The following is a 13902-nucleotide window of genomic DNA, read 5'->3' as shown; positions in this document are numbered from 1 at the left end:
AGATCACAGCCTCAAACAAGGGCCAGGCATTCAAGGCTTTAAAATCTTAATGGAATTATTATAAGAGTTGGGTAAACGATTAGCTTTGATCTTATTGAATGATGGAGCACAGGTGAGGGGCCAAGCGTCTGATTTGACATCTTTATTCTCTTAACAATAACCTAAATGCCACATGAAAACTATTTTCCCCAATAACCTGTCTGCAAAAGTAGAAATGACAATGTTTGGAATTCCTTGGAGTCTATAGAAATGGGAGGTGAGAATTTGGACCTTTTAAGATAATTCTGCAGCAGTTTTAGAAAGGCAGAAATGATACAAGTTTCTTTGAGTCAATGACTTCTCTCACAGTCATAATTCACTGGTTGGATACTGTAGTTCTCAAAGTCCAGGCTTGGATAAATAATTCTGTTCCTTGTGCTCACTTACAACATTTTGTCCTTGACCTCAGCAGTGCAACTGCTACCTGATGGAAAGTGTGAGAAAAACAATCTCTTCCTTTCACCTACTAACATTATGGACCTCTTGGTGAGATAAAAACAAATTTCCGACGTGAATAACCAGTGTCCAGACACCACCACAGTCTTGCTTTTGCCGCGACTCCAAGGGCTATTATCAAGCCCAAAGCAAGCACCAATGAATGGCCATTTTATTTCATTAGACTGCAGGATGGAGGTGTGGGGGGGGGGGGGGGTGGGGGGAGTAACAGTGACAGATCTGCCTTTGTGGAAATGTGTTCCAATCACTGGAATCATGCAAACAGATCGAGGCACAGGACAAAGCATTGTCCAACCCATATTCAACAGAAAGGTGAAACTCTGCCAGTCCCGATAGTTATGGCAAATAGAAGGATAATATATTTTTTTGTAAGAACTATCAGTTTTCTTCCTCAGCAGGTGCAGTAAACTTTCGACAATCCATTCAATGATTGTTCAGAAATTCTGATGGTCCAGCAACTGACACATTCTTTAGCTGGGGTTGGAGGTCTGGAATGCAAGCAGGGTGTGCAGCTGGGGCCAGGGATCGGAGTGCATGGCCTGAGCAGGGGTTGGGATCTAGAGCATGTGGGGCTCTGGAAATGGGGTAGTTTTGTGGCTGCAGCCATGGACCAGAATATTATCAATCTTGTCACTTCCTTTAAATTCTGAGTTCACTGGGAAACATTATAATTCTGTGTAACATGCAAAAAAAAAATAAAAACAGGACTAGAATATACAATAGACTGGAAAGTCTGCTAATCCAGCAACATCCAAGGTGGATGATCAAATTTGTTGAACTTACTTTCAAACCTTGCCTTGACGTATTGAACTTACCCCCTCTGCATTTACTAAATCTCATGCATGTGCACGCACATGTCCGCATAGTAATTTTAACCAGCCAGAAATGACTCCACTTACTTCCTGTTCCTCTCTTTCACAACCTTCCTGGTCATGCTTTGGATGCAGTGTGCTCGGTAGTTTTCATAGTGCACATCACGGGTCACATCCTTCAGGTCCTGCATGTGTGTTCGAATCAACATGTTTCGTAGCTTCACAAAGTCACAGTGAGCTGGGTTCTCCACTAGAGGGAGACAAGAATGTGGTTAACAGCCTCTTCTTAAAAAAAACTCAACGTGCTCCAAAGCACTTCACGAAGAGCGAATTAACCTCGGAGGCATACAGGAGAATGCAAATTCTGGAATCTGAAGCTTATATGTCCCGCTGGAGGAACTCAGTGAGTCAAACAGCATCAGTGGGAGATAAAGAAAAGTCAATATTGGGGGTGTTGAATAATCATTGCGGAAACCCCTCATCCACACCAGCACTTGCAGTTTTTTGTACACCTCCAGTTTACTATTCCACTGAGAAGTCTCTTCGACATTCAAGTTTTCCTCCTTTCGTCAAGGAGACTTCCGTGGGTCCCCCACTCGCTGCTCCCCATTGTGGTTTTGGTCTGGATTAAAGATTTCAGAATGTGGTGGCTCGAGATTCCAGGATTCGAATTACACTGTGTGCTCATCGCAATGATCTTTCTTAGATTGGCAACATGGTGTTGCCAGAAACTCTGCCACCTCCATATTAATCTGTAAATACTGAAGGTGCAGAGAAAAAAATCTACAGCTTTGCATTCAATTTACCCCCCCAAATCAGACTTCTTGTTTTAAAGAGGAAGAGTTTTATGACATTGTTTTCAGAAACAGCTCATATCCAATTTGGAAATGCAAAATTTGAAGCTGTATACACTTTGACGCCAGAGATATCGATTTGGGAAAACCTCCCTTCCCACAACCTTTAGACCAACAGGGCAAGGCAGTGCCAAGATTCAAGGAGTAATAGAAAAGACTACAATTGTGCATTACCTTCCACAATTCCCCAGGGATACATTCGCCCTCGAACCCGCCTTCCTTTGGCTTCAACCACAGTGTTGCTACCAATCACGGTGAAGGGGACGCTATCCTGGAGTAAGTAATCAGAGGCCAGGTGAAGGTGCATTAATTAAAGGTGATGCTACCTGTTCAAAGATGGAACCTACAGCACTGGTAAATGAGCAGCAAGTAAAACTGAGGGAAGGATCAAGTTTAAGATAAACCAAACGCCAAGCATCGAGGATCCTTTGGATGGGAACTGGGCTCAGGCTGCAGGAAAAGTCACACGAAGACGACAAATGTATTACAAATTCTCAGTCAACAAAAAGAGTGACGCCAATTTTTGTAGGGGTGAGGTTTTCAGCTGGGAATGTGGAGCTCTGAACCCACCCACTCCTGAAAACTGAAACATGTTCTGGCAGGATCTTCACCCAGAATCTACCTTGAATGACAGGCATCGTCTGCAGGTAAGGACTTGCATTTCTCCTCTGAATTATGTTCATGAATATTTTAAATGAGTGTGCTAGGTGGCATGCCTATGTGCGATCTTGAAAATTCTTTTTTCTTTTTCTCTTTTTTATATGACTATATTATACTTATATATTGGTTATTTTGAGGGAGGGGGGTTGGGGGTGGGGTAAATACCATAATGTATGTAATTTTTAATGTTTATTTCTGGAACAAGTATTATTATATTAAACCTTTGATTACTACATGTATGGACATTTTTTCAATAAAGTATTTTAAAAATAAGACACATTTATAGAGCATCTTTCATGAGGTCACGTCTTCTCAAAGTGATGCTCAATGGAATTCTATTGAAGCCATGCCTGTAATTAGAGAGGATGCTGAGAGGCTGCAACTGTTATCCCTGCAGCAAAGAAAACTTGGGGATGACCTTCTAGAGCAGGGTTTCCCAAACTTTTCTCTTTCCACTCACATACCACTTTAAGTATTCCTTATACCAGCCTGAAGAAAACTGAGGTCCTCCATCAGCCAGCTCCCCACCATGACTACCAGCCCCCCCACATCTCCATCGGGCACACAAAACTCAAAACGGTCAACCAGTTTACCTATCTCGGCTGCACCATTTCATCAGATGCAAGGATCGACAATGAGATAGACAACAGACTCGCCAAGGCAAATAGCGCCTTTGGAAGACTACACAAAAGAGTCTGGAAAAACAACCAACTGAAAAACCTCACAAAGATAAGCGTATACAGAGCCGTTGTCATACCCACACTCCTGTTCGGCTCCGAATCATGGGTCCTCTACCGGCACCACCTACGGCTCCTAGAACGCTTCCACCAGCGTTGTCTCCGCTCCATCCTCAACATCCATTGGAGCGCTCACACCCCTAACGTCGAGGTACTCGAGATGGCAGAGGTCGACAGCATCGAGTCCACGCTGCTGAAGATCCAGCTGCGCTGGATGGGTCACGTCTCCAGAATGGAGGACCATCGCCTTCCCAAGATCGTATTATATGGCGAGCTCTCCACTGGCCACCGTGACAGAGGTGCACCAAAGAAAAGGTACAAGGACTGCCTAAAGAAATCTCTTGGTGCCTGCCACATTGACCACCGCCAGTGGGCTGATAACGCCTCAAACCGTGCATCTTGGCGCCTCACAGTTTGGCGGGCAGCAGCCTCCTTTGAAGAAGACCGCAGAGCCCACCTCACTGACAAAAGGCAAAGGAGGAAAAACCCAACACCCAACCCCAACCAACCAATTTTCCCTTGCAACCGCTGCAATCGTGTCTGCCTGTCCCGCATCGGACTGGTCAGCCACAAACGAGCCTGCAGCTGACTGGACTTTTTACCCCCTCCATAAATCTTCGTCCGCGAAGCCAAGCCAAAGAAAAAAAAAGAAAAAAAAAAAAGAAATACCATAGGTGCTCTGTGATTAGTAAGGGATTGCTTAAGTTGGGTGGTATGTGGGTGGAAAGAAAAAGTTTGAAAACCACTGTTTTAATCGTACCTAAATGACTCGTTAAGTGCACAGTTTCATAACACCAAAGGAAGCGGGCCAATGACAATTTTTCTCAAGCAAAATATTTCATTAACAATTGGGCAGCAATTCTCAACCTTTCTTTCCCACCCACACACCACCTTAAGCAATCCCCCTCTAATCACAGAGCACTTATGGCATAGGGATTACTTAAGGTGGTATGTGAGTGGAAAGAAACAAGTTTTGGAAACCCTGTTCTAGAGGTTTATAAAATCATGAGGGGGTACAGATCAGGTGGATGGACACAATCTTTTAATCAGGGGAGGAGAGCCTATAAGTAGAAAGCATAGGTTGATTTTTAAAAAAATGTAGACATACAGCATGGAAAAAGACAATTTTGACCCACGAGTCAATTTACACCCAATTAACCTACACCCCAGGATCCTCCCCAGGAAAACCCATGCAGACATGGATAGAACGTACAAACAGGCAGTGTGGGATTCGAACCCTAGTCCCAATCACTGGCGCTCTAAAGCCATTGCGCTAACAACCTTTCGTTGAGTTGAGATTTCAAAGGGACCTGGGAAGGTTTCTCTACACAGATGGTGGTGCATTCAGGAAATAAGCTGCCAGAGGAATTAGCAGAAGCAGGCACATTTACACCATTTAAGGTAGTTGGAGAGGTTGATGGATAGGAATGGCTTCGAGGGATAGGAATGAAATGGAGGCAGATGGAAAGAGCTTAGGAAGACATCCTGGTCAGTGTGTGGACAACTTTCAGCCTTCCGAATTTATTTTTTTTAAATAATTTTTTATTTTTCACACTATGAACCATATCAACCAAAATATATACAAATGTTTCTCATTAAATATACACAGTGGCATTTTCTCCCTTTATTTCCCCCCTACCCTCCCTCCCCTCTTCCCACCCCCCTCCAAGACCAATAAATATTCAACGTATACAACACAATAAAACCATAAAACAATGAAAAATAAACAAGAAAAATGCATCATCTGTTTTTACACACTGAATCAAATCGTTTTGTCTTCTTATCATTTTAGGGGGTGGAGGTTCGAGGCAAGCTCTCTCTGTCATGTTCCATGTATGGTTCCCAAATTTGTTCAAATAATGTGACTTTATTTTTTTTAATTATATGTTAGTTTTTCCAATGGAATACATTTATTCATTTCCATGTACCATTGCTGTATTCTCAGGCTCTCTTCCATTTTCCAAGTTAACATTATTCATTTCTTTTGCTCCTGCTAAGGCTATCATAATGAATCTTTTTTGCACTTTATCTAATTTGAGGCCTAATTCATTTCTTCTTATGTTACTGAAAAGAAAGATCTCTGGATTTTTTGGTATGTTATTTTTTGTGATTTTATTTAATATATGATTTAGATCTTCCCAAAACGTATTCACTTTCGTACATGCCCAAATTGCATGTATTGTTGTTCCCACTTCCTTCTTACAGCGAAAACATCTATCTGATAATGTTGGATCCCATTCTTTTAACTTTTGAGGCGTGATATATAACCTGTGTAACCAATTATACTGTATCATGCGTAACCTTGTGTTTATTGTATTCTTCATAGTTCCAAAATATAACTTTTCCCATACTTCATTTTTATCTTTATGTTTAAATCCTTTTCCAACTTTTGTTTAGGTTTATAGCTTATTTCATCATGTTCTTTATCTTGCAGCTTAATATACATGATAGTTATAAATCTTTTAATTATCATTGTGTCTGTAATCACATATTCAAAGCTGCTTCCTTCTGGTAATCTCAATCTGTTTCCCAATTTATCCTTTAAATAAGCTTTCAATTGATGATATGCAAACATTGTACCATGAGTTATTCCATATTTGTACTTCAACTGTTCAAATGTTAATAAATTATTTCCCAAAAAAACAATTTTCTATTCTTTTGATTCCTTTTCTCTCCCATTCTCGAAAGGTTATCTATTGTAAAAGGGATTAATGGGTATTGTGGCAATAACAATTTTGGTATTTGGTAATTCATTTTTTCCCTTTCTAAGTGGATCTTCTTCCATATATTAAGTTAATGATGCAATACTGGTGAGCTTTTATATTGCACCAGTTTTTCATCCCACTTATAAAGTATGTGTTCCGGTACCTTCTCCCCTATTTTATCTAGTTCTATCTTAGTCCAGTCTGGTTTTTCCCTTGTCTGGTAAAAGTCTGATAAATACCTCAATTGTGCTGCTCTATAATAATTTTTAAAGTTTGGTAACTGCAAACCACCTTGGTTGATAATGAACATCCCTGTCTAGTTGACCTACTTAATTTAAATTGGCTCGATACATATCCATTTACTGTTACCTTCGCCAACGGTCCATTATATAATGCTTTAATCCAATTAATATATTTTTCTGGTTGATTGAACCTCTGTAATACTTTAAATAAATAGTTCCACTCTACTCTGTCAAAGGCTTTTTCTGCATCTAAAGCAACAGCCACTGTTGGTTTCTTAATTCCTTGAACTGCATGAATTAGATTAATAAGTTTACAGACATTATCTGCTGTCCATCTTTTCTTAATAAATCCAGTTTGATCTTGTTTTACTATTTTTGGTACACAGTTGGCCAATCTGCTAATAGTTTAGCTATTATCTTATAATCTGAGTTAAATAGAGATATTGGTCTATATGATGCTGGTGTTAATGGATCCTTTCGTCTTTGGTATTACTGTAATTATTGCTGTCTTACATGAATCTGGCAAGTTTTGTGTTTCTTCTATCTGGTTCATTACTTCCAGGAGAGGAGGAATTAATAACTCTTTAAATGTTTTATAGAATTCTATTGGAAACCCATCCTCTCCTGGTGTTTTATTGTTCGGCAGGTTTTTTTTAATATATCCTGTACTTCCTCTATTTCAAATGGTTTTATCAGTTTGTTTTGTTCCTCTTCTTGCAATCTCAGCAGTTCAATTTTAGCTAAAAACTCTTCTATTTTATCATTTTTCCCCTCGTTCTCAGTTTGGTATAATTGTTCATAAAATTCCTTAAACCGAATTTAATTTTGAGCCTTAGAGTTACAGATGACTTAATATTTGTCTGTATTAATCATCCATCTGTGATGTTGACAGGCAATTGGGGTTCCCACCACCCCACCCCATTTTTCTCTCTGGAAGTGAAGGACATGCAGCCTAACCTGCCTTCTTGGTCCACACTTCACAGCTTCTACATTCTTTCATCTGTGGTCTTGGTCAATGTTCTCACCCTCTATCTGCCCCCATTCATTCACTGACCTGGCAACCTTGACTTAGCTCAATCCCCGGTCACCCCAGCTTCCCCTCAAGACAAATTCTCGCTCCTCTCCTACCCACCTTCAGATCAACAAGCTTTTATCACCTCCATCCCATTTCTGATGAAGGGTCTTTCTCTTCCCACAGATGCAGCCTGCTGAGCTGCTCAATCTCTCCAGCATTTTTGGTTTTAATTTTAGAAAAACCAGGGAGAGCATGAGAGCAGTGCTTATTTAGGTTGGGCAGGCCTGGAGGAGAATCGGCAGGGAGTTCATCATTTAAATGAAAATATCATGAGCGCAGGTTGTGTGATAGGATAGATCGACACATCTGGTGCATGGTAGCATTAAATGCAAAGAGATTTATAGCCCCTTTCATGCCTGATGTGTCCATATTTATCCCTCATTGCAGAGTATTGATAAGATCGCATAAAAATTTGTCATATTACACCACAGCTCTTGGTCACCTTCAATTCCTGATCCTGCTGCTTAAATTCCTCGTCCTCATCAGAGTCACAGTCTGGGAATTGATAGATTTTGATCTCGTAGGATTTGATTTCTTCACGGATCTGTAAATGAAAGGTTAGAGCAATGTCACATTGGTGACATGATAGGAATTGGATACGCTAATAAAGTAAGGAGGGGATTTATTCTGTATTGATAAGAGATGAACCAGCTCACAATGTTCACCCAAAATGTACCTGTCTTCTGATTTTATTGTTAAAGGTGAAGGTTCTATTATTACCATGCAACACTAAATTTAGAATGTATCGTACATGAAATTCTTCAATTTTGTCTACCGTAAGGAAGACAGAAGTCGTCACTTTGACCAGTGCCCCTCGCAGAAATAAGGCCCCAGTGAGGAACTAACTTGCGATCCCTGGGTTACAAGACCAGTGCTCTAACCCACTGAGCTATCGGAAGCCAAATAGACCCACCGAAGCAAGTTGAAGGCATCAAACTAACATCTTTGGGAACAAATAATGCGTGATCTGCAGTGACTATTTTACCAAACATTTAAACGTTTTTTTTTAAACTTTATTTAGAGGCATAGCACAGTAACAGGCCCTTCCAGACCACGCTGCGCAATTAACCTACTAACCCCATACGTCTTTGGAATGTGGGAGGACACCAAAGCACCCAGAGGAAACCCAGACAATCACGGGGAGGATGTACGCACTCCTTACAGACAGTGCCAGATTCGAACCCAGGCTGTTGGCGCTGAAGCAGCGTTGTGCCAACCGCAACACTCACCTTATCGCTGTCTCACTGTGTCAAGCTGACTTCAAAGCTTTATAGCCAGTCTTAATAGTAGATTTAACTAATTTTAAATTTTCACCAGTGAAAATCTTTATCGTGATGTGTTGCAATAATGTTTATGCAAAAATATGGAATAGGGAAACTGTCAAGGAACATCACAATTTACACGCAGATACAGAGGGGGTTTCCCACGCCATTTTTTCATTGTTATCATCAGGGAGGAGGTGAAGGAGGCTGAAAATGAACATCCAACAGTTCAAAAAACAGCTTCTTCACCTCCGCCATCGTATCTCTGAGCAGACGATGAACTGATAGGCGCTTCCTCATTTTTTTTCTCTTTTTCTCTTTTTGCACTAATTATTTATTTTTAAATATGGTATTTACGGAACTGTAATTTATTGCACTTTTACGCCTGCAGTGGACATTAACTGCTGTCGCAAAGCAACAAATTTCACATTCAATCCAATAAACCTGATTCTGATCAAGGAACACACCACTTCCAACCACTTTCTTTGAAGTACATTACAATTACTGGTAGAGGTCAGTGCAGCAACTAAATTCAGTGCAAAAATGTTACATCAACTATTTTGTTGGTGGCTACAAAAGGGAGAATAATGATGAGGTCATCAACTCTTGGTGTTACAGTCGAATACAAGTGATGTAGGGCTCCCTCTTCAGTACACTGAAATATCACCAGAAATTGAGTGAGAAAGAGAGCTGGAGGAACAGCATTCATGGAGGCAGCATGCATTGAGAGAAATGGCCAGTCACGTTTTGGTCTCTATCACCTAAAATGACATGTTCAAGTTCTAGAGTGGGACTTAGTCCAAAGCAGTGGCTTCCAACCAAAGGGTTCACCATGTGACCAAATGTCCATCAGACTAGTGATACTTTAAAGAGGTGGAGAAGCCATTCCGTTGTGTTAACTAAACAGAGACTGCATTTTTAAAAAAATTTGTTTAGACGTACAGCAGCACTGTAACAGGCCAATCCAGCCCTGAGTCCGTGCCGCCCAATTTACACCCCATTAACTACACCCCTGTATGTGTTTTGAAGGTTTATTTCAATATATTTTCTGCAAACACAATCATACTTGGCGGTCCTTGGTTAATAGAGGAATATTAGGTGGTCTTCAAGGACATTGGACCGAATGAGCTAGTGCAGACTTGATGGGCCAAAATTTAAAAATTGGTATCCCTGCCAGAGCTGCTGTAACAGCGACCCTGATGCTGATGCAGACCTGGGAGAGCAGGGAGGAGAGATACAGCAGTGCTCTGCAGGGCCCTGCTACCCAGACCCCGCAGCTTTCATATAGGCTTCACTGGTTTTTTTATTTAATCATTCAGCCTCAGACGTCTGCGCCCAAAGTGGCGGTGCCTCAGCAGACACCAGGGAAGCAGCAGACCAGTGCAGAGAAATAGGGAGAACACCCCATCCCACCGACCCTTTTAAGAAGGAGGATCATGGGAGATGACCCTACAGGGAAGGTGACCACAGCAGTAGACCAGCAAGGGGCTTAGCGGCTGAAGGACTCACACAGGTTGCAGGCTGCTGGAGACTGGCTCATGGGAACGGGATATTGGAACTGGGGTTCCACAGGGTGTCGAGGTCAAGAAGGGCTCCCAAAGGGCCTTGGATGCTGAAGGCCTCCTGATCATGTTGAGGTTTGGATCTGGAGCTGGGGTGCCACTGGTCTGAAGGACAGTGACTTCAGGAGTGCTGGATGGGAATCCACTGACACTCTGTGCCTGTGAAGGGACTCCCTTTTGCTTCTCTTTCTCTCATTGTTGGGGGCACTGGGCAATGCCATTCAAAAGCTCATGTATCATATATGCTCATATAATAGTCGACATCCTCTTTTTGGCTCTAAAATAGTGTTTTCAATATGACCCATATAAAAGTCAACCCCTCCCAATATTTGGCCCTGACTGCATGTACATCTGAGTTCCCAATGCTCTGACCACCTGCCTGCCCAAGCTCCAGATGCCCTGACCGCCTGCCCACTCAAGCTCTCGACGCCCCAACCGCAAACCCTCGCCTCAACCAGCAGCCCATCTGAGCTCCTGATGTCCAGACTCCCCCCCCCCCCACCCCGACCTGAACTCCTGAGGCTCTAACTGTGAACCGTTGCCCCAGCCACCAGAGCTCCTGACATGGCCCCTCTCCCCAGCTGCCCATAACCAGAGCTCCCGACATCCTGGCCACAGACACTCACCGAGGCCTCACCCATCCAAGCTCCCAAGACCCCGGATGAGGACTTACTGCATGGTCCCGGCTATCTGCACTCGACACCTTGAACGACGCAGGTACTTACCGAGGTCAAAAGTAGTACCACACACAAATATGATCTGAAAATTGGGCCCCAAATCTCGACTATTATACAGTACTTTTGGATTCTTGATGAATTTTAGCCCCTCAAAAAGATTGACTCGTCCCCCCAAATTTGACCTGAAGATTTAGTCCAAAAAACTTGACCATTAGATGTAATGTAGATTACATTTTTAATGTATTATTACATGACAATAAAAGGAACCTTGATTTTCTTATGTTGTTGTATTCTATCATTCTAAATAAAACAGAAACTGAAATGAACAAGCAGATAAGTCCCTGAAGGGGAAAGGACAGGTTTCATCTGACACAGAGGGAACTTGGTGCAAATACCTCATGATACTCAATATTCCAGCAATGTGATCTCCAGGAATTGATGAAACTGGTGTTGGCAACACCATCTTGAGCTTGCAGCCATCTGACTCAGAAGCAAGGCAGGCTGATGCTTGACACACATCCAGGACCAGGGGCATCATCTCCTCAATAGTTAGCAAGAGAAAATCTAAACCGGTCAGCCTTTACCAACAGTGGAAGAGATGGTCACAAACAAGGCATGTTGCAGACATGTACTAATATAGGAACCAATGTGTGCAATCCAATCACCTTTGCTTTCATTTTGTTAACCTCTGCAGGAGTCAGCGTATCAGCCTTGGCGAGGATCGGTACAATGTTCACCTTGTCGTGCACAGCTTTCATAAATTCCACATCCAATGGACGTAACCTTCAAAACCAAACAAAGCTGAATCAAAAGAAAAACTCATTCTCTTGGTGTTTGATAAGAGATAGAACAAAAACTTATCACAACTTGAATTAACATGTCCCATCCTTCGAAATAGCCTAGAAATTTGTCTGCACCATTTTCTGGCATTTAAGTGGTAGAATCTCTATTCATTTATCTTCAAAGATCTTCCATCAGCTTGAAATGGCCCTATCACAGGACTGCTGCCCACAAACACACACACACACACACACACACACACACACACACACACACACACACACACACACACACACACACACACAAACTGACACTCGACCAAACACTCCAACCTCGTACACATAACCAGGTCCACACATTAATCCTTCTCATGGATGTTGGAACAACTGAAGCCCAAGGTGAAGGAAAAACTGGTGAGGTGTTCAATCTCCAAGAGTATGCCAGACAATATACTAAAATTAAAGCAACTTCAGGAAACGAACCACCGAAAAATAATGGGCTCAAAGTTTGTGCAGAAGTCCGCACTGCACGATTCATTTAAGTAAATACTTCTTAAAAACAAAGGGAACATTGGTATTTGACCATCACACCTACTCAAGATTTAAGATTATTTTATTGTCAGGTAATAAAACAGAAAATGTGATTTTCTACAAAATTTCCTTAAGTTCACCATAAGGTTCACCATCAGCAAAAATTGCCAAGCGCCCCTTACAGCCAGGGAAAGTGAAGCAGGAAGTTCCCCCACCCAAAGTCATTGAAGGTCCATGGCTTTGCCTCCAGAATTCCTGCAGCTTCCGCAGCCGCACAGCCTTCAGTCCGAATCATCGGCAGCACAAATTCCAGACCCAAACCTCTGAAACAAATCAGGGAGCTTCCAGCACCCTCTCGCGTCCTGACTCCGATGATAGGTAGAGTAAATGATGTAATCGTCAGAGACCATCTGGGAAATAGTGATCATAGTGTGATTGAATTTCTCATTCAGATGGAAGAGATCTAAAATTAATATATTATGCTTAAACAGGGGTGACTACCATAGGATGAGGGAGGAATTGGGCAGAGTGGACAGGGAGCACAGGCTAATTGATGAAACAGTTGAGGAACAGTGGAAGATTTTCAAAGAAATATTTTGTAATATAAAAATATATTCCGGTCAGGAAAAAGGGCAGCAAGGGAGGGAAAAAAATCAACCGTGGTTAACAAAGGAAATAAAGGAGAGTATAAAATTGAAGACGCAGGTGTACAAAGCTGCAAAGAGCAGTGGGAAACTGGAAGATTGGGAAAACTTTAAGAGACAACAAGGGGTTACAAAGCAGGTAATAAGAAATGGGAAAAAGGATTATGAAAGTAAATTGGCACAAAATATAAAAACAGAAAGCAAAACATTTTATCAATATATAAAACAGAAGAGGGTGGCCAGAGTTAACATAGGACCCTTGGAGGATGAGAAAGGAAAACTGGGAGCAAAAAATGAGCAAATGGCCGAGGCATTAAACCAATATTTTGTCTCAGTCTTCACGGTGGAAGACACGTCCAGCATGCCCAAGTGAGGAGTTAAGGATGCGAATGTTGGGGAGGGCCTTAATAAAATAGTTGTTACAAAGGAAGTAGTGATGGAGAAACTAATATGGGACTAAAGCCAGACAAATCACCTGGTCCTGATGATATGCATCCAAGGGTTCTGAAGGAAATGGCAGAAGTTATAGTCATATACCAAAATTCCTTGGATTCTGGGCAGGTCCCGGCAGACTGGAAGACAGCAAATGTCACGCCATTTTTTAAGAAGGGATATAGGCAGAAGACTGGAAATTATCGGCCAATTAGCCTGACGTCTGTAGTTGGAAAAATGCTTGAAGGCGTCATTAAAGATGAAATAGTGAAACTTTTGGAACGTAAGGGTTCAATCAGGCAGACGCAGCATGGTTTTAGAAAGGGAAGATCTTGTTTGACAAACTTGTTAGGATTCTTTGAAGATATAATGGGTGCGGTGGATAGAGGTGAACAGGTTGATGTTGTATATTTGGATTTCCAGAAAGTGTTTGAT

The 13902-nt window shown here is 41.9% G+C and overlaps 1 protein-coding gene across 8 annotated transcripts in view; it reads right to left on the bottom strand.

Moving 5' to 3' along the window:
• The window catches only part of LOC138749722 (septin-4-like), a 98840-nt gene that overhangs the window by 21021 nt on the left and 63917 nt on the right, over positions 1-13902 (bottom strand). For all 8 annotated transcript variants that reach the window (XR_011348844.1, XM_069911484.1, XM_069911486.1 and 5 more), the window contains 4 exons: positions 11747-11864; positions 8023-8124; positions 2336-2432; positions 1395-1557 (listed from right to left, as the gene is read on the bottom strand). Coding sequence is in view for 7 of the 8 variants with exons in the window: in XM_069911484.1 (XP_069767585.1) it covers positions 1395-1557; positions 2336-2432; positions 8023-8124; positions 11747-11864 (480 nt within the window). In the remaining variant the exon portion in view is untranslated. The remainder of the gene's footprint in view (positions 1-1394; positions 1558-2335; positions 2433-8022; positions 8125-11746; positions 11865-13902) is intronic.

This window comes from Narcine bancroftii, chromosome 14 (genome assembly GCF_036971445.1).
Source record: "Narcine bancroftii isolate sNarBan1 chromosome 14, sNarBan1.hap1, whole genome shotgun sequence".
Lineage (NCBI taxonomy): Eukaryota > Metazoa > Chordata > Chondrichthyes > Torpediniformes > Narcinidae > Narcine > Narcine bancroftii.
Note: the sequence above shows the minus strand (reverse complement) of the source record. Positions and strands in the feature narration are given on the sequence as shown.